Source organism: Acipenser ruthenus, chromosome 27 (assembly GCF_902713425.1).
Source record: "Acipenser ruthenus chromosome 27, fAciRut3.2 maternal haplotype, whole genome shotgun sequence".
NCBI lineage: Eukaryota > Metazoa > Chordata > Actinopteri > Acipenseriformes > Acipenseridae > Acipenser > Acipenser ruthenus.
The window spans coordinates 21,629,618-21,651,611 of NC_081215.1; the positions used below are offsets into that span (position 1 = coordinate 21,629,618).

General features: G+C 36.4%; 1 protein-coding gene across 17 annotated transcripts in view; it reads right to left on the reverse strand.

Annotated features, from left to right (window-relative positions):
- Window positions 1–3,183: 3,183 nt before the first annotated feature.
- LOC117432252 (F-actin-monooxygenase MICAL2-like) overlaps window positions 3,184–21,994 on the reverse strand; it is a 49,504-nt gene continuing 30,693 nt past the window's right edge. For 4 of the 17 annotated variants that reach the window (XM_034053888.3, XM_034053885.3, XM_034053887.3 and 1 more), the window contains 18 exons: window positions 21,805–21,920; window positions 21,351–21,477; window positions 20,936–21,026; window positions 20,058–20,205; window positions 19,158–19,357; window positions 18,666–18,775; window positions 17,606–17,677; window positions 17,353–17,496; window positions 15,585–15,707; window positions 15,203–15,412; window positions 14,338–14,442; window positions 12,806–12,937; window positions 11,887–11,949; window positions 11,250–11,348; window positions 10,557–10,664; window positions 7,086–7,272; window positions 6,725–6,804; window positions 3,184–5,984 (listed from right to left, as the gene is read on the reverse strand). In XM_034053888.3, the coding sequence (XP_033909779.3) occupies window positions 5,589–5,984; window positions 6,725–6,804; window positions 7,086–7,272; window positions 10,557–10,664; window positions 11,250–11,348; window positions 11,887–11,949; window positions 12,806–12,937; window positions 14,338–14,442; window positions 15,203–15,412; window positions 15,585–15,707; window positions 17,353–17,496; window positions 17,606–17,677; window positions 18,666–18,775; window positions 19,158–19,357; window positions 20,058–20,205; window positions 20,936–21,026; window positions 21,351–21,477; window positions 21,805–21,920 (2,511 nt within the window). In that variant the 3' untranslated portion in view covers window positions 3,184–5,588. The other 13 variants (XM_034053893.3, XM_034053891.3, XM_034053892.3 and 10 more) reach the window with 13 other exon arrangements.

The following is a 21,994-nucleotide window of genomic DNA, read 5'->3' on the forward strand; positions in this document are numbered from 1 at the left end:
ACATGCTTTATACTGTTGGCCAAACACATGCAAATATTGTTTAAGGACTGCCGCTTTTTTATTTCTTTGTTCAATAATGCTATTCAATCAGAAACAAGAGGAACCTGTGATAATAAAAAATATGAAATGATTGTGTTAATATCTGTAAAGCCTTTAATTGGAAACGCTTCCCTTTCGCTCTGAATAGGGAAAATAACGTGGGTCACGAAGAAGGACAGTGTTCTTTTTATTGTCTCTCATCTAGTTTGTTAAACTAATTTTTGGCTTCTGAACAGACCTGGGACAAATATAGGTGTATTTGATATTGCATTTGTAAACACCAACTATTTCAAATAGTTGAAATATTTAAATATATATGCTCGAATAAATCAATTTTGTTTTTAAATTTTCAAACATTAATTGCACAGTCAAATATTATTTGAAAATATTTAAATTGTTTTGCAGAAAACAAATACTATTTGAAAATATTTAATATATATATATATATATATATATATATATATATATATATATATATATATATATATATATATATATATATATATATATATCTTCAACTATTCCCAAATAGTTAATGAATAATCAAAAACTAAAATCTAATTATTACCCTGTATAATTTATAATTATGTACCAAGTCTTGCAATTACCACATAATGGTTGAGGAGGATTTCTAATGAGGAAAATGCTAACGTGTTCAATTCAATAACTTCAAAACAGGTCATTAAACCAGTGGTTAAAGAAATGTAATTGTTTTCAAATATTTACCCACTATAATAAAATATTCAACTATTTCAATTAATTGATCAAATTAAATCTAATTGAAATAGAGCAGTTTCCAAAAGATAATTGAGTGGTTAACAAGGACAAGACTTAACCTGCTTAGAATGCAGGACAATAATTAGGCTGCTGTATGTTACAGTTACATATTTATGAAGAGTTTAAAGTATTTCAATGTATTTCAACTACTTTACTCACTTAAATATTTTCAAATGATAATTGCTTTCCTCAAACCATATTTAAATATTTTCAAATAATAGTTACTTTCTGCAATCTGTATTTAATTATTTTCAAATACCTGTAATAGTTACTTTCTACAATTTGTATTTAATTATTTTAAATTATTTACAATTTGTATTTAATTATTTTCAAATAATAGTTACTTTCTGCGATATGTATTTAATTATTTTCAAATAACAGTTACTTTTCACAAACCATATTTATAACTATATTTACCCCAGGTCTGCTTCTGAACCCTAGTGCAGCAATGGTTTTTGAAAAAAAACATTACAATAAAACCTTGACAACAAGTGTAACAAAAACTGCCTGAATTAAAGTAAGACTAAAGTTAGAACAGATGTATTTATTTTGTAGAACCTAGGGAGCCTGTCAGAGAGATGTAGAATCACACTGGCTTTGGATGAATAGCCAGCACTAATCATTAGAAATTCTGTATCTGTAAAGAATTCAAGATTTTGCAGTGCAACATCTTTTAGACAAATCTGCAAAATACAGCCATGAACATCAGAGTGATTTTGGAAAATAAATATATAATATGTTAGTGCAGTTATTAAGTTTGTATCTCTACAGTGCAAATTCATCTTAACCAGGTTAGCGTCTTGGACCAAGCTGAACATGATACAGGTGTCATTACAGAACTATACTGGTGAATAAACCAACTCATTCCACTCAGAAATCAATTTCTTCCGTCCCTGGTATACTGCAGAACAGTGTTCACATGCCAACAAGATTTGTAAACTGTATTGCAAACACAAGCCTTAAAAGGCAGTGATAAGCCAAATTGCAAATGACGCTTCTGGCCTTGTCAGTTTGAAGGCTATATCCTGGTGCACCCATTCTGATTACAGTAGAGTTTCTGTGGAAAGTTTATCTCACGATGATGGCCTTATCCCACAAGAATCCCATTAATGTTTCTGATACAGCATGTCAACCTGCAGGTCTTATCAGTGATGGAAAGCATCTAGCAGACCTTCACAAAACTTGATCAAAGGTAATATCATAGCCAGTGAGGTACCTCAATGAACTATCTGAATGGCTTCTTCTCCTTGCTCATTTTTGTATCAGTTAATCAATATTTTAAGCAAAATGTGTGGATAAAGTGTAAAATGTTAAAGTAAAATGTACTGTGTATAGTCTTGGCATCATGATCCTACCTCTACTTAGAATCACAGCTGTCTCTAATCCTGTTCATATTTATTCTGAATAATTCAGATTTAACTTTCTTCTTGCAATGTATGTGTCTTGGTTAAGTTTCAAGTAATTACACAAAGTGCAGTTACTCTGAATCCAGATGCATGTTCCTAATGCATATTCTTCCTTTTTGTCTCTTATCTCAAACACAGATGAAGGTTACAATCAGCCTAAATATCAAATCCATTATAATGCCATTGAAGGCAAAGACAGGTTTGGATAAAGCAGTCAATGACACAGTTGCTTTAATTAAGAGAAATTGTGCAGAGATGTTTTTTTTGGAATCTGAGTTAATGATAACATTACAACACAAGATTTATGTGAGGATTGGTTTAAAAGAATGACGACACCCATGAACATTGTAACGCGACACAATAAATCACTTTATTTAAACACACGCTATCAACACATTGTTTAAGAAAACTCTGATGTCTTTTAAACTTTTGGCAGGTACAATCTGTACTTTTCATGTTACTGGAAAGTACAGCTTTTTTTACAATTTATTAGGTGTTTAATAAACATTACAGTACCTGTTTAATACATAATTATTTATCATCTCCCCCCAAGTTATTTTAAAAGGATTTGCTTATGGTTAGCAGAGCTGTTTCCAGGCAGTTTCCTAGGCAGTTTTAAAATATTTTTTACATTTCAGAGAAGGTTGTAAGTCCAGGATGACAATATCAGCTATAGGTATTTTATGTAACAAGGAACATTCTCTGGAGACAAATTTGAATACCCTGTGTTTAATTTCAGCTATTACAGAGTTTGAAGGGGCCATTAAAAACCTCCAACTGCTGCAAGTAATACAATATATTATGAACTGAACATCTCTTATCTGTTAACCCTTTTGACAGTAATAGAATAGTATTCATTTTTTAATTGCTAGGTATTGCAGTTTGAACTTTTTAGTAATTGGATATAATACAAAAAATGAAAGAAAACAAGGGTAGTAAAAAAACTGAGGAAACAAGTAAGTGTATAAAGCATTCAATCCATTTATTTATTTTTCTTACAGCGTTAAATATTATAAATAAAGCTAAACATGTTTTCACTGTGTGCAAAATACAGGACTGCAGGTGATTTTATAGATACACATTTTAATGTAATTCTTTAATTGCAAAATGAAGACCATCTGAATGAACAACAACAACCCAAATATTTAGGAAGAACAAGACACATTTCTTGGTTGGCTTTCTGAAAGGTAAGCGGGTGCTGCAACAGAAGATAAAATAGGAATATATATATATATATAGAATATACAGAGAGACAGAAAGAGCTGGCTATTTAAACAAGGCGCAGCCTAAATAAAACGTGCAATTTTTATGTTTTTTAAGCCAAAAAAATGTTTATAAAAAAAAAAAAATGCTACAGCACTTCTGTTAGTAAAATAAACCCCATCAAACATACCATAGTAAAGCATTGAAGGGATTCTTATGTAGCAGTTTCAAGTCCCTTGCTATCTTTTTGAACTGCGTGTCAATAATACCAAGTTACAGTGTTTGATCAGATATCTGTTTTGGAATATTAAAGTTTAAGGGGTAAGAAACAACTACTTGATTTAAGCTCTCTCACAGTCAGTGCATTGCTAGGTTAGAATGGTTTCTGCCAACAATGTTGACATGCTTCAATATGCAAGACCCATGCCGTTTTTTTCAACAAGGTTAATGTGTTATAACAAGCCACAAAACACAACATAGGCCATTCACCTTCCAGCTGCAATGCTTCAGCTTACAACTGGATGCATCATTGGAAAGTTCAAACGGACTACAAGCAAATTGAAGGAAGAGAGAGAGATTGGGGAAAGAAAATAAGAAAAAAGAGTTTTTAGTTTTGTTAAAGCAAAGAAACAGAAGGAAAAATCTGAGGAGGTTTGCCATTAAAAAAATAACAAAAAAAAACAGACCAACTTATAAAAAAAAAAAAATCTTTTCTTGTTTTAGAATAGAACAAATAACGAACCTTCTCATTTGCACTCAAGCAAGAAGCCAATGTAATGGTACTATAAGTCAATTAGAAATCTTTATCTAAGGAGCATTAGCAGGAAATTCAGAGCTCATAGGCTACTTGTTTGATCATGATTGTTATTTTAGTCCCTGTGCTTTGTGAACAATGTTTAGATTGTTCAATGAGAATGGTTCATTGTTGGAGCACAGTTTCCTACCACAATCACGTTTAGATGATGCTGTAAATCTCAATTATCTCCTCAAAGCATCAACTGTACTGTAGGTATCAAACATCAACAGACTTCGTAAAACTGAACTGGTAATAAAGTGTCATAGGACATAGTACATGATCCCTGAACTGAACATCTATCTTAAAATTAATGAATGTATTCAAATGTAATAACTTCCAGTGTACAAATTCTGGTTTAGATCTAAAGCATAAACCTTTGGCAACATCAACTTAATATATTTATTGTTGCTACTTTATATTGCATGTATATGAAAGTATTTAATTTTATACCGGATAATGAAATGATATCCTGTATTAAACCCTGATTTCTTTTGGTTAGTATTTAATAAGCACAGGGGGGTTGATCTAAGTAAAATGGCAATGGAAATGGATTTGCATGGATTTGTGGAAACCCATAATGTTTAGCATTATTTCACACCCATAAACACACAATTTTATGCATGGCATACAGCTCAAGTACCGTGTGTCTCCTCCCAGTGACATGTGGTTGCACATTGAATCTGAAGATGCTTTTTATATAGAAGCTGGTGTTGACAAAGGTTAGAGTTTTAATAGTAAAATGTGTAAACTTGTTGTTGGCTGTGAATTGTTACAATAGTAAATAAAACACATTTAATAAATTCAAACGCGTATATTCAAAAGCAAAGCACTGTGCATACAGTTAAAAAAACACAAACACACTGTCATACAAAACATACGTTTCAGCCAACCGTGACTTTTAAATTTAGTTTCATATTTCTTGGCAACAAAATGACCAGTATAAAAATGTAAACTTCTTTCTTAAAAAGTTAAAAACAATACTTAAAAAATGGCTTGTAAAAATTGTTTTTGGCAATTCCATTGCACTTTGCAAAATGCATAGCTGCTGCACGTATATAGTAACAGGTTCTGCACATTTCAGTAAACCCTCTGACTGAATCAGATCACTATTCATATGAAATCAACCTTCGACTCTTCTACAGCCCAGGTGAAGTTACAGGGCTTGAGAGTCCAGGTTAAAGTGCTTTCAGTATATCTACCTTACTTACTTGCACAGTATTAATGAGATTTTAATACCAAGTAGTAACCTGTTCAAAGCCTGAATAAAATAGGTCAGGCAATCTTTCTTTGCCTTAGCCAAGTACATACTTTCTCGTTCGGTAACCGCTAATCTGAAATGCACATCAGGTACCCGGGGGACCATATCTTCAAATAAGTTTCACTCCCAAGTAGTTCTCCGCCCATTCAAGCATGTATTCAAGTGTGGGGGGAGCTGCTTCTTGGTACATGTGCACAAGGACCTCTTGAAGCATGCACAGCAATGGCACACCGAGACTCAAGAGCTCATACAAATAGGCATAGTCGTCAGCATTGTCCCTTAAATGGAGGCCGGTGGCGTGCACCACACCATGCATCCAGCAAGACAGGCGCCTGGGGATATCAAACAGATCCCGCATCACACGCATCGGCCAGCTTATGGTTTTCCTAAGGAAGGAATCCATGGTACCTGCGGGGCTGTCCTCCAAGGTGCTGGCAGCAGAGTAGGCATTTGCTGAGTCTGGGGAAGACCAAGCCTCCTCCTGCTTTGACAGCCCTGTGTCCTCCTAAAAATACAGTCTGCAGTCAATCTCTGATAACATTGAAATGGCAATCTAATAGGTTGTGGCCATTTAGCCTCTTAGCAAAGAAACATCGTGGTTAGTAAACCAAAATACAAGTACCGTGTGTGTAACCTTAAAGCAGATTCTGAAAACTAAGCTGTTGATGTACAGTACTTTTTCTTTACCAGTAACTCATTGGAACCACATTGGATATAATATATTTACATATAATGCATATTACCTAACATAGGATTGGCTACTATCACTTAGAAGGACATGTATCAATATCGACCGACGCAGAGCTAAATAGGTGGAGTGAAAAGTAGTGCTCTTATTGTCATATGTGAATTTCATTTCAAAATACAGTGACTTTTCCGGGCCCCTATGACTGCTGCCATAATGCTCTTTCTTATCAGCTGCTTTCTGAATTTTTCTTTGCGCCCAAATAAGACCTATTTGAAATCGTCTTGTTTGTGGACCCTTTTAGAGCCGGTGTTGCTGTTCTGCCGCTTCATAAATCTCATTTTCATATCACAGACTTCATTTCCAAATGAGCCCCATCTACAATTTGCCCACGCATATAATTAAGGCTTGACACGCCTTTAGGTGCATGGCTTATGAGCGTCGGAGCGCATTTTGGTGGTGCTACCACAGCTTTAACTAACCAAAAGTGTCATGATACATACGGGGCAATCCCCCTTCATTTATTAGTGTTTTGAGAATTTGTTATAGATTTTTTTTACCTTTTGTAACTCAGTTCTCCGTTTTCTGTGCTTGTTGTTGGTTTTGCGTTGAGCAAAATGTGTCTTGCAGTAAAATTTACCTGGTAAAAAATATGAGAGGTGTTACATTATCATAGCATGATAACTCTTTAAGATGATAAGCCATTTAAAGGATGATCAGCAGCATACTTTCATAACATAGTCAACAGAATAAAGCAACCCAAACAGGGAGAAATAATTACAAATACTAATGTTAGTACAGAAAGAAAAAAAAAAAAAAAAACGTTTGCCAATAATTGAGTGTTGACAGTGCTTCACACAAAGGGATTTCATTCTGAGACAGTTTCTTTAATGGTGAAAACCTTTTGCTGTCCCATATTACCTTCCTCTGTGTCAAAGGCGTAGATGCCCATGCGCAGAATGGTGTTGCAAGAGTCACACCTGAAGCACTCCCTGTGGAAGAACCTGCCTTCCGCGCTCAGCCGCTCCATCACATACACACGCTTCGTACAGAAGTGACAGCTGTCATTGCCACCCAGTGTCTGGGGGAACTCTTTACGCAGATAGCCCTGGGAAGATCAATGAATAATACAATGAATAATTATACGATAGTCCGTCGCATATCCACCCGTCACATATCTGCCCAAACTGTTTATCCGCCATGATCAACCTCTTCAGCAACGCCAAAGTTTTCGTACACTGTGTTGTATGTGCTCCGTGCGCAACCATTGCTGGTAGTGTCACATGAGCTGTTCATTGTGTTGCTATGCAAATAAATCCTGTTCGCCTGCGGGGGGCGTATCAACTTTAACCTCCGTCTCGATTGCCTGCCTGTCACTCAGCAGCGAATGCACGCATTCACACGGCAGACGGCTACTCTGTCACAAGCATCAATACCCTATATCTTCCTAAACAAGGGATCTAAGGGAGCTCCCTAATAAAAGCTGAATCTCAAAACAATAATCGTGTCAATATAATAATTGTTACAGCTGTGTATAATGGTATTTAAAACAGGATTCACTTATCCACCTTTTTACATATCCGTCCTTACTCTGGTACCACAGCAGCCAGATATGCAACGGATTACTGTACTTGAAACAGTGACAACAAATTATTAAGGATGTGCAAAATGTGCTTTTTTTAATAGCTTGAATTAGCTTTTTGTTGAACTCTTTCAACACTTCATAGAAATATATCTGTCTAGGAAAGATAATTCAACAGACAGATAAATTGTCCTTGGTGTGACCTTATATATAAAAAGTATACATGGGTGTGGTAGGATAGCTTGTGGGTGACGGCAAACCAGGAAGAAGCCGGACATACTGGGGTTGAATGCACTGGTGCGCGAGTTTTAATTATAAATAAAATATTTAAATAAACAAAACAAAACACTTATACAAAACAAAATGGCATGGTGGCCAAAATAAACAAACAGATACAAAAACAAGTAACATGCTGGTTTATAGCCAGCACGAGTAGCAATTGTTTTTATTCTTACTTTCTTTATCTCACTACTCACGTCTCTCCACTCTGAACACCAACCCCGTTCAGCCAAAGCTGCAGATTTTTATACATGTGACCATCTCCAGATTAACAATAAATTAATAAATCTGGAGACGGTCACATTCTACACAAGTTTAGCATAGATGGGGAATTTTAACCCCATCCATGCTGTAAAATACTTAACAACAAAACAACGTTCAAACAAAAGACAGTACCTTTAAATAACAATACTAAAAATACAAAACATAAAGTATGCACAGGGGGTGACGGGGCAGGGAGTACCCCGTCACAATGGTTTATCTTTCTGTTCAGTTACTTATGGTAGGAGTGGGCCAATTCAATCAAAAATACCTGTGTTATTTCCCTGTCCCATAGCGAAATGTAATCAAACGTTTCAGAGGCACCATATATAGATATTGAAATCCTTTGTCTTGAAATTTGATTGAATACCTACTTAGAGCAGGGAAATAGCACAGGCCATAATGCAGTGCTGTATGTTTTTACTGAATCTACCCCTTGGGCATGCGCATGGAGCTTAATTATTGAAAGCACAGCCCATCACCACAAGCGACTTTGCAGCCTTTTGCAACCAGTCAGCCCTTTGACTTCAACAGCATATATTCCAGGAAGGGGAGTAGCTAATGGGATAGGAAGCCACTACCATTACCTCTGCAGAAGATCTGGCCGTCTCAACACAAGCCAAACTACTGCATAGTACTGAACAGGCATTGATTATGGCTTATTTCAGTAAGACAGTAAAAAGAATGGTATATGAAAATATGTTTTTTACAATGCAAAGCCTTTAAACTGAAGTGATTTGCAATCTAGAAACAACTGAAACAAAGTGAAACTAATGTCCTTGGATTAGTAGAGTAAAGTTTATTGTACACTACAGTACCTCGTGTGTGTACTAGATCATTATTGTAATATAATAGGAAATCGTATTACAATATGTTGCCAATACAGTAAAATGCAGCTGTTTCTGTGTGAGATTTTCATGACTGCTGTGGCAGCTCAAGTCACTATTTTTTCTATACTTTATGAGTGGCACACACTACTGAAATTCATGGTATTGTTTCTGTGAAAGAAGCAAACAAACTGTATCAATGCAGTGTTGGCCTAAATCATAATACACAATATAACGGTAGTACCTGAAAGTTACAACACTACACTTACAAACTGAACGGTCAACCAAACTCACGACTTCAAACCAGAAACAAGGCACCTGGCGACTGTAAAAGACCTGAAGGTCCAATGCTTAACAGTTATACAGAGCTCTCCTACATTACTTTATGGTGTATTATTATTACTCCTCATGTTAAAGTGTAGACATTTTATTAATACAATACACACATATAAAACCAGGTTAAAAATAATAATACAAGCTTCAGAGTTTTAGACATTTCAGATTTAGGAACGCCCTTGATACCTGATGTGTTCATATCTTTAGAGTTCTATTGTACCAGAAGTTTGATATAAGCGATTTTCCCTGAAGGTGCAAAGGGAGGGGTGAGCCATGTGGTCTGCAAGATAAAATATCTGCCAGTATTTTTCCATTTGCGCTTGTATCAGTTACCTTTCGGCTACAAGATGGAGAGGAACAGGAAAGGGAAGCAGCACATTCAGCAGGAAAGGGACTTGCAGAGAGGGGAGGTTCACAAGCAGCAGGAGGAGCAGATGAAGCTCAACCAGGGGGCTAGTACAGCGTTCAGCATTAATACACTGGGTACAACAGACCGCCTGCTTATGGCAACATTGTCTTAACCATTTAGGGCATGTGAGTACTTAAAAAACAACAGGAAGTCAACTGTATTATGGGAAAGTTCTACTGTCATATTGTCCTACTGAAATATGTGCAATTGTACGTTTATGATTGAGATTATTAAAGCCCAGTAAATGCATTCGACAGGCAATGGTCATGTACCGGATTTTAGCGCATAAGCTGGCTTTTAATATGACCCTTAACCAAGGACAATATTGTTACCAAGCCAGGTTTCTGGTATCTGCCCCCTTGCCTGGATGTGTTGGTCTGTGAAAGGTAACAAACACTGTATACAGTATATTACTCTAGATGGGAATGGACACCTGCAGTCTGGCTACAGACCTTTACCTTCAGAACCAAAATCTGAATTCCCCCTTTAATAAAGACAAACAGAATAAGATTTTAAAACCAGGTTTATTTTCTATTTAATGTATTATTGTCTACTAACTCTAATCAAAATGAGAGTGTGTATTGAGAGAATGTATAGGAAGTCATTCTTAACTTGACTAAAGCTTTCTAATGCCTTGATAAAGAAGTTCCTAATTTTGCTAGCATAATCCTTGAACTGCCTATGATCGTAAGGCTTACCAGCACAGGGGAAGTAGAACGTGGTTTGGGTCTGTGGTCATTCTCATAGAGAGTGACTAGTACCTCAGCCACAGATCCTATGACAGAGGAAACCTTCCCCACAGTCATCTGGCAGGCAGAGGAGAAAAGAGTGGAAAGAACAGGGAAAGTAAGAGAGGCAGAGTGGAAAGAGGTTTTGCAAGGTAAACATAGAAATCAGTTAAGTGGAAGCTTAATAGGTTTGAAATACATGCACCCAAAACTAGAAAACCCAGGACAGTTAACATTCTGCAATAAAAACAATATTGATTGACACAGAAAACTGCATAAACATTATCTGAAGTATATTGGCAGTTTTATTTCTCAATGTATAACAGTAGCTTTTTCTTTCCTTTTAAGAGTTAATTACTGACCAGAGTAAAGGCTTTGACAAAATGCCCCTTATTGTGCAACAGAGTGATAAACGTGCTGGTCAAATAAGCAGTTAAGTCTTGCACAACACTATTAGTCCTCGTCAACACAATGCAAAATGTTCCATCTGTGTAATAACAAACAAAAATAAGCAGCTATCGTTATTTTTGTAACATATTACTTCAGTTAAAAACATAAAATGTTGCTCTCGGAAACGTTTGCAGTCATAAAAATAATAATATAGTAGACTTGTAAATGGATGCAAGTGTTACACAAAAGCATGCCTTGCTCTTTGAGAAATACCTGGCCTGATGACGTATGTATGGGTTCAGTGTGTTTCGTTTCTTTGTTTTCAAAATGGTGGTTGTGAAAGATTACATGAGAAGTACTGTTTGTAACGCACTACAATTAAAGAAAAAAGAGTCAACAAGATGTTCAATTCAATGAAGGATAAGAACAGAACAGGCGAAGATTCTAAACTTTAGGAAGTTCTCTTAGTAACAAATAGGTAAACAACACAAATGCGGTTTACTAAATAAAAAAAAGATAAAACATTTTTATTTGACATATTTTGAGATTATACCTTTCATAGACATGTATGTTTAAATTTATTTGAACAAATATAGCATATTAATTTACAGATTTAGTAAAAAAAAATTGTTTAGTAAAAATTATATTATTTTTAAACCATAAAAAAGTATACTTTATGCAACATATATGTACCACTATTTTTTTTTTTTTTTAATTAACAGGAAAACAAATGTGTTTAAACATAGGTAAAAAAAAAAAAAAGTTTATAGTTTATGGAAGTTGCAGCAGGAAGGCTAAACATAACACCAGCAAAAGTACTCATTATAGGGATGAGTTAGATTATAAAAAAGCATGTATTTTAAGAAAGACATTTGTTTTCAGCTAAGTGTCCTTAGGGGTAGGCACTCACCAAATTTCCATTTTTCAATTGTTCAAGTGGCTTTTCCTTTCTATAGGACAGCTTATCTAGATCCTGGGTTACATTAGTAAGTCCGTTTTAGCCAGAAGTAGAAAAGGAAACAGTTGAGAAACAGAGAAACAGTTTAGTAACAAACATGAGAACATGGAGTAATAAAACAAATGAAACGGGACACACAGCATCACAGTTGTCATAAGATGTGAAGCATTTGCTATATATCCTTCAGACCTCGGAATCCACCCCGACATCTCAGCTGAGCCCAGAAACTTCAACATGAGGGCTTCGAAATCATAATTTAACAGCGCTCGTAAATTAAAACACTCAGTAAATTATACTGGATAAGAGGTTCTCAAGATAGACGTAAAAGTCTAAAGTGTGAAACGAGTACTTATAAACTATAATATAATTAACGAGCGTTCCACAATTACAGTTTAATTTGAGAGATTTCCAAAATTGCAGTACAATTTACAAGCTTTCTAAAATTATAATTTACAGTAGCTGCCCTCCTATATCTCTGTCACCAGGGACACCCTTCATAGATTTTTCTTCCCCAGTAACCAATAAGATGCTTCCCCTAATGACTGAGATTCTTTACAACCAGTAGAATGCACGCAAACTGCACGCAAGGCACGCAAACCGAGAACTTTCCTTAACCCACTGTTAAAAATACCTGGAATAATCTTATTGTTTTATTGTTAGTATATCTTATTGAGTATGAACTATTTAGGTCTCTCTTTGTGTTACTGCTCGCACTATTGGGATGTTCCTGTGTTGGCCTGCTGGCATGAAGTGAATAAACTAAACTAAACTAAACTATTTCAATATGTAGTGAATGAAATCTACAATCACCTTCAGTTGAATGCCTTGGAACTGAGCATGTGAAGTCATGCTCTTTTATACAGTACAGTACCTGTGGAGCAAGTTTAGGAGATGGAGGTTTTACATGAGATTTAAGACTGGCAGCAGCAGAGGAGTCAAGGGAAGGGCAGGTGGAGACAGCTTTGGCTCCAGGGTGGAGGGAGCTGGGGGCAGGCTGGGCAGTCTGTGTGGAGCACATGTACATTGCCAACGAGTCAGGAATGTACCACCAACAGAGAGAATTGCGAAAGCAAACAGTTAGATTAAATTATGTATGGAAGAGGAAAGTAAAAAATCACTCTGAAAATATAAACAAAAGTCCTATTCAAAACTGTAATGGCTGTCAGTCTGTTAAAGCCTAGACTATTCACACGTTAGTATCATAAACATCATGCCCGAAGAAGGTCTAAATGTTCTTCATATAGAGACTTGTTATGGTACTTGATCTTCTGGTACCACTTCTAACTTGGCTCTGTGTTTGTTTTTTGATGAGGTGTATGTTTTAAGCTAGTGGGAGAACATACTTCTCAATATTGCCAGCCCTTGAAGAATTCTACATTGGAGATTCAATTTTGGTCAGCTGTACAGCAAGCCATATACTGTAATCATCTTCATATCTTGGATGACAGAAATGCTGTTTTTTCTCCTGAGTAAACCAATGCTAACGTCACCATGGGCTGGATTTCCACTTCCCCTTATTAGGTTGTGTTAAAAATCCCGTCATTTAAATGAAATGTCACAGTTTATAAAAAGTCATGCCTTATTATGGCAGCACAGTGGAAACTAGTGCACTGCAGAGAAGAACTGTAGACAAATCATTTTTGAAGAGGAATAAATGATTTTAAAGCTACTAAAACTATCAAGAAATATTCGCTCGAATAAAAGTCAACCTTGTGTAAAAGTCGAGCTCCCTCATTGTGAGGGCAAGATTCGGGTATAAGTTTTTTTTTTCATTTTTTCATTTGTTATTGAAACAGAGATTGTAAGATTAGTGTAACAGAAAACAAAAGGCAACCCCTGAAATCGAAACTGTTGTTAGAGTGCTCTTTATCTGTTAGTTTTCCTAAATATATGTATTTAGATATCCTGACGGCGTTTGAGTGGCAGATTTGCAAAAATAACAATTTTATAGCACTTCTACCTAGAACCGCAGTACATGTTTCGTTTTTTTTTGTAGCCTATAATAGTATTATTTTAGTATACACGCCCCACCCCCAGGGTCCTAAACTCCCCTGGGTCCTAAACCCTACTAGGTACAGACAGGGATTGCAGTAACAACACACCGGCCATGACTTTTGCAGACATTAAAGGCTCTAAACTGTAATGTATTCTTTACAGAACACAAATCACGAGAACATGCAACTCTTATACAAGTTTACCCTCACCAATTTCCATGTACATTTTGCAGTTTATCATGCTACTATGATTAACTGTGCTTATATTGGCTATACCATGTTTTCACAAAGATTCACAACACTTCTGTATGTTTTTATCATGGTACAGTGTGGTAAACTTTCGTAAGGGAATATAAATCACACACAGATGGTCGGGAGGGAATCAAGCAGGAGGACACCAGATAGTCACCTGAGGCTGGAAAGCCATGTACCCAAATAATGAACAAAGATGGGTTGCCTTCTCCTTTATGTTCTTTTTGTGAAACTCCCTAGCTGACAGAGACTGAGATCTCCTCTGTAAGATTTGAACAGCAAAGAAGAAAGCAGGATTTACAAAGCAAGAAAATGAAAAACAGGAAACCATTCCTCTGAGAATGAATGGACATACCTATTTTTTATTTTTATTTTACTGTACGTACAGGCTGTAATATTACCTATTATTATTTTAATTTTGAATCTGACAACAAAAACAAATTCCTATTTGACTCTACAGAAAAGTGTAATTATGGAACTACCACGCTGAGAGACACAAATAGGCTGTTTACACATGTAGAAGTCAAGTCTTTTATATCATAGTGAACTTTACTTGACTTTTAAGTGTAACTCAGTACTGACTCTTTTTTACTCCCAATTGAGGTTCTTTGCAGTGAAGAGAGGTGGCTTAGTGCATTGACATCATATGCATTCATTTTAATTCCTGGCTGTCAAATTTGAATTGATTTGAGCTGTTTCTTTATACAATACCTGTGGTGCAGTTTCAGATAGAATTGTTGCATGAGATGGAAAAGAGGAAGCAACACAAGAGTCAGGGAAGGGGCGGACCGAGAGAATTTTAGGCCCGGGACGAGGGGAGCTGGGGGGATGTCCGTTTTTTTAAAATTTTATTTCTCTAACCCAATACAGTAATTTGAATCAACCAGTTTTACATTCTTTTATTGCCAGGTTTGATGATATCAAGATGATCTAAGTTTAGAAAGATAGTAAAACAATAAAGAAACAGAGATATAAGTAAGAAAAAAGGAAGAAAAACAAGAGGGAAAAGTGCAGTTGGTCACCTGATTGATCTGATCCTCAAGCCGCTGAAGGCGTTGTAGCATTCCTGACACTGCTAAGACAGTGGAGCGACGAGAAGCCGAGAGGCCTGTGCTCTCTGCCTGCGTGTCTGTTTTATCAGCTTGTTTAGGTTTCCTGGGAATGTACTCAGCGCAGTGCAATGGCTGACTTGTTCTGTTTACCACATGTTGAGCATTGGCTGGAGACTGAAACTAGAAATATACAGAAAATTTGACTTTCCATCAGTAAGAAATGTACTTTGATCGGATTATTTTGTACCGCATTTTTTATGAATCTGGTAATAACATTAGAATGTTAATAGATTTTAGAATCTAATTGCGCTTCTAATCTGTATTGATATTGGTTAATACTACACACCCATACCTGCCTTTTCGGTGGAATAGAAGGGATGGGGTTTTGGTCCTTAGGTTTGGCGAATTGGGGACTCTCTGACATATTAAGAGAAGGAGGCCTTGGTGGTTTTGTATCATTTGAACCAGATTCAGTCTTTAAAAGTACAGTAGTTATAGCCAGAACACCACAGCGGTTGTTAGGAGAAAGTTCAAGGAAGTGTTGAAAGAGAGAAAGAGAAAAGGGGGGAGAAGGTAGGCAGTAATAGAAATATGAACATGACAAGCAAAATCCACAAATGAATAATTATTGTTTCTCTGTAGGACTGCAAAAACACTGGTTGCCAGTTTCAGAAAATATTTTTCTTATCATGCTACTTAGACACTACAAAATAATAACTATGAGAAAACATCTAAACCTGTACGTTATCCTGCTGACGTAGAGATGGGCCATTATGCAATCAATGTATTCAACATTCTGTGTCAAGAGAGGTAACTAAACCTTATTTCATAATATCTAGATACAAAATGTTATTATTTAGTGTTAGAGGGTTTCATTTAGTTAATGAATCAGACAAAACCTCTCATTCACATTGCCAGGCAGATAACTCAAACTTGCATCAGTAAAGTAGAGACATATGTTTGCTATATTAAACATTTAAGTATGATTATCCCACTGTGGCTTGTTCACAGTCAAATCCCATAAAACTGACTATACTAGACAGCATTCCTTAATAACAAATGAGGGGCAGACAAAACCTTATCTGTCTTCTTTTGGAAATAAAGCAGCTCTGAGAATCTGGCATTCACTTCCAAGCATAAACAACAAGTAAGCACCACTGGAATGCCCGGCCAGCATTCCTTATCATGGTAACAACAATGGCATTCAAAGCATTTCTGTTACACAGCGTTGAAAACATAATATGGGAGTACATTAAAGTCTTTTCTTGATGTCGGACATAAATGTTTGATCCATTACTTTACAGACATGTTTAACTTTGATAAAAAAAAAGCTAGAAAAACATAACATTTTTTTCAAATGAACATTTTACCAAGGGGCTCCTTAAAGATGACTGCTCAGTTACTGAATTGGATTAATATGAATTTATATGTTTGTACAACTTGTGCTAGAAAAAATGACTGCTCAGTTACTGAATTGGATTAATATGAATTTATATGTTTGTACAACTTGTGCTAGAAAAAATAGTGCAAACTCAAATGAAGACATTGAAGAAGACTTGTCTGAGTTTCTTAATGACTGTCTTTCTTTGTGTGCCTAAAAGGGCTAAACCAACTACTTAAATAATCATGTGAAATGCATAATTTAGAACACAATAACATGCACTTTTAGGAACCACCTTTACATTTAAAAGAGCTTCTTGATCTCTGGACTATTGAAAGCTTCTTTGGAAACTGGGTTCCAATGTCCTGTAGTCCAGTAGCCAAATAAGCTCCTTGGGTTTCTAAGCTGGACAACAGGAACAGTGAAAATAACTCTACTGTATAAACCATATCTTGGAATTTTAAACACAAAGGGCAGTATTCAGGGAATAGCATGCAACCAGTTGCATGGGACTGCTAAGTATTTAGTGGTGCTAATGCTTTATAAATACAGCCTTAATACTGAAGGGCACAGGACCTCAGCTGCAGATTCTAAGCCCCTTCAGTAATTGTTTTCCTATTCGTATTCCATAAGTTTACTCACTGAATTGTGTAGAAAAATCAAAGAACTGTTGCATATATTGTCAAGGCTTTAGTTCAATTTAAGATGCTTGGAATCTGACAATAGTGGTGTTTTTTACCTTTCTCCGTAGGGATGAGCTGGGCGCATTTTCTTCAAACTTGGCCAGCAGCTGAGAAGCCATTGATTTGACTTTGTTTTGATTCCCACCATCCTTTGCCTCTCCCCCTTCACTCCCAGAACTTTGACTGGAGAAGTTAGAAGCCTGCATCAATTAGAAAAAAAACACTTTTAGCAACTTGGATATCTTATGCTATGATAAAGATGCTTTGAAAATAATTTTTAAAAATAACTGTTTTATGCTTTAAACTAACCTCCTCCAAATGATTGAATCCCTTTCTCCTTCTTTTGCTTGTAGTGTCGTTTTCTTCCACTTTTTTATCATCCTGAAATAAAACAATTGATGCTGCAACCAACATTACTGAGACTACCACATTGCCATTTTTAAAACAGGGGGTAGAATATTGGATTTCAATTTTGTACAAGCGTGTTATGACAGACTTCAATTAATGAGACAGTGAACAATTCTGTGGAAAGTGAACAATTCTGCGAAAAGCCTTGCGATTACTAAGAAAAAAAGAGCTATTGAGGTTCAGGTATTTTCCATTATTCAGCTAGGGATTCAATTTGATAAAGCATTGTAAGATCAGACAGTGAGTCATACATGCTCTTTGGTTAAGAGACAGATCTTACTGCTGTCATTGTGTGACAGTGATTAAAAGGACACAGATACAAGGCTCGAGATGTACTATATTAACATTCCACTGATGAAGGCAGTAGCCGAAACGTATCAGCTAATGTTCAAAGGGTTTGCTTGTGTATCTTGATACAGGCAACTCTTTTGTTCTCTGCACGCTAACGTTTACTTAAATAATCCCCACTGCTTTTTAAAAACATTTCTAGAGTATAGGTTTACCCAAAGAAGGTGATTACATTGCATACTGCAGGATCCTATATGAAAAACCCTGCCAATTCCCTAGAAAAACATTATTCTTTTTGAAAACTGCCTACAGCTTGAACTGGCGCAACAAACCACTTCATTTCCTAGGGTAACGAATCTTGAAAGTGCAGTTTAACAGTGACCTTTTGGTCAGCTTTCTTTTGCATGAGTCAAAATATAACTCTGTAATTATTCATAAAGTACGTCTGAGATTATTATATTTTAAAGTGCCGCGTGATATGTTTTCCAGGATACAAAAGCAGCCATATGCAGTTGCGCAATAACTTTAAATATTTAGACAGCTATTAATGTTTTAGTATTGATCACAGAATTGTCAGTCTGCACCCCTGATGCTTAAAATGGGTCTAAAATGATGTTCCTAGCATATAAATGTGACTGCTATTGTATATTGTGTGAATCGGGTGTTGCTGTACCTTTGGTGTTCGTTTTCTTGGCAGAGTTAAGTTAAGGAAGTTATAAAGAGGGTTTGCTGACTTCGCTGAAGATACTTCATTACTATCGCCAATTTCTCTCCTTAAGTTTGCTGTAAAAAAACAAAGACATAAACATATTTAAAACCAGAACATTAGCAGACTATCACTGCATCGGTGTTAAATAACAAACATAACACTTTGAATTATGAAGACAATTATTATTGTCTTTTGCGACAATAATAAGTTGTAAAACCTTGTCTTGGTTATGCTATAAAGAATTACAGACAACAATGGCAAAATCAAACTAAAAATTGACATGCTTGTTGCTGCGAAAGGTTAATAAATTAGAATGCGTTCTTTATGATACATTTGCATTCCGGTCCACAATTGTGAAATGCATTTTATAACTGATATTGAATTCAAAGCAGATACAACATTCATATAGAAGACACCATTCCGTTTTGACTACTGGTAATAAGAAGAACTGCTTACCAGCTGCAGGTAGTGATGTCCCTCGGAAGAGCTCATAGAACTTGGAGAGGTACATGACCATGCTTAGCTTGTCAGGCTCGCTGTCAGCTACCATCTCTTTTCCAGTAGTGACTGGAGGAATACCAAACTCCCGCTCTACCATGTCGAACGCCAACTGGTTGTTTTTGGCCACATCTTCTTCATTGAGACAATCAAAGTCACTGCAGAACAAAGAGCGGACAAAGCCATCAGAGGGACTGGGAATGCAAATTAGGCATACTGACTGACAGGAATGACGCCTGGGAAAATACAGCTCTGGAAGGCCATCACAGAAGAATTCATTACTCTGGATGATAAGTGCTGGAAGGGTAAAGACTAAACGCTTTCAGGCACATATTGTATCTCATCTTCCTGTGGAATTATATGAATGAATACCCATGGTATGTTAAATAGTTCAGCAAAATCTTCTGTTCTCATCCTAGACAAGAACACCATGTGTAAGACAAACTTGTAGATCGACTGATATAGACACCGATTGACATGGGACTGATAAAAATAAAGAGATTGGTGGCCGACTGACTCACTGAATACAGTAACAAGTAAACTAAATAAACTTTACTGAATGAATAATCTGAAGTTACAGTAGTTGCACGTGAACTAAATGTAAGTTATACAGTCTTATTGATAAAACATATTTAATGCCTTGAAAATGTAATTTTTATACAAACAAGAATATACAAACTTTATAATAATAATAAGTGGCAGTTCAGATGGACGAGGCTGGAATGGATCATGAATGCATCATTTCTTTATAGGAACATCTTTGAAGTCAAATATAACTTAATTTAATTAGCAGGTGAGCCCTGAACAGCTACATATTACAAAGGCACATGTAACCCAATCTGCAGCTTTGTATCTTACAGAAGGTCAGGTCGAAAGTGGTGTATAAGAGCACACAGTGCCAGGCCACTCCTCCATGAGGTGGTGAGGTCGGATACATGAACATTCTTGTAGCTCTCCGTCTGCTTCTGACACCAGGTCAAAAGCCTGTTGGGTCGAATTTCAGATTCTGCAGCAAACAAATAAAAATACATGAATGGCAAATATTGTTCACACAATTACCAACATGTAAACATATGGATATGTAATTATGGAACTTATCAGCAGACTGTGGAGTTATCTGTTGTTTATTACATGATAATTCCCTAAAGCAGCATAGTGTACGGTAGATTTTGATACTCCTCGTTACCAATGACAAGTACACTCCTCAAAGAAATACGCTGTTCAGAATTGCTTTATGATTCGGAGTGGTGTTGGGTGGCCATGGAAGATGGATTTATAATGACTTTTTACATGTGGAATGCTGATAATCCAATTGTAAAATCCCAGTTGTGATGTATCCCTTTCTAATGCTTTACAGAAACAACCAATGCATGACAACAAATATTGGAAAGGTTTATTTTACTGCATTGGAAAGTGATTCCAGAGTTGGGTCAGTCGCTCCCGTTCTTAATGTTAGTAAGATATCCAATTTGTATCAAACCAGCAACTCTGTGGTTGCTAAGCGACTGTTGAGAGGTAATCGGTATATTACAGAGGCACATCAACATCATGATAAAAATAATCAGCTCCTTTTAAACTGAATTCGTAGACACCAGCAATGACTTCTTAAGCTTTCTGCATGTCTGTATTTATTCTGTATCTCCACCAGAGAACCACAATGCAGTGACGTGGGGGGGTGGGTGTGTTCTGTCCAGAAACTAAAGTCCATCAAATGAATTCTGCCTATTCAGTCTTACCACGTCGTGAAAGATTAACAGATCGTCTGACTGAAGATACTCTTTCAAGGGGACACAGTTGCAATTCACCAGTAATGTACAAGTGGCGTACCTAAGATACAGAGAATAATTAAGGCAGACAGATTTAGTTCCATGCATTGCACACATTGCACAAAGAAGCTTGCCGAAAAAGGTCTAGCTCAAATCAAGGTATAAAAACAGGTCTTTCATGTGGGATTACACCCATTTAAACAATAATTCTGCAGCAATTCTGTGCACTAGGATATGGAAATGAATCTCTTTAGGAAATGTCATTTCTGTGTGGCTTTTCCACAATGAAACAGTCTGATTTGACTATCTTGCACCTACCATTAACAACTCTATCCTCCACTGTCTATATAACATTAGTCAATGTTCAACGTCTACAATAACTAACCTGGAGAGGTCGCACGCAGTTGCAGTTGAGGTTTGGATATCGTGTCACTGGATCGATTGTGTACTGGTCAAAGTTCTTTGTGATGTTTTCAGGGGTTGTCTGAGGCAGCAGTCGGTAAATACTCTCTCTGAAAAGAATAGATGCTCAAAATATTCAAAATATGCATCTCCTGTTTTGTTCTCTAAAAACAACCTTATTATGTGTTCTCTGTGTGGGAACCTGTCTTGCTGAGAGTATTTGATCAGACATTGTTTCCTTATTTTCTCAACTGGTGAAAGTACTGTGCCAGCTAACCTAAACAGCCTGGAAAAGAATAAACTCCATATGAGAGGTGTTATTTAGATTTGTATTTGTAATAATTAGTGATTATTGGATATTATAATGATCTTCATAACTGAAAACTAGTGTAACCATGCAAGTATTCAGCACAGACTTGAGTGTTGAAACTCTGCACCTCTCTGCCAGGATCTCCAGCGGGGCTCTACCCTGAATCCAGCTCCTCACCATCCACACCGTGTCAAAGGCAGCCAGGAAACCTCGAGCACAACCAGTCCCCATTGGCCAGAAAGGCTACAAAGACATGGCAGTGATTGGTTTGTGAGGGAATGGAACTGGAACATTGCACGTTAATATCAAATCGAGAG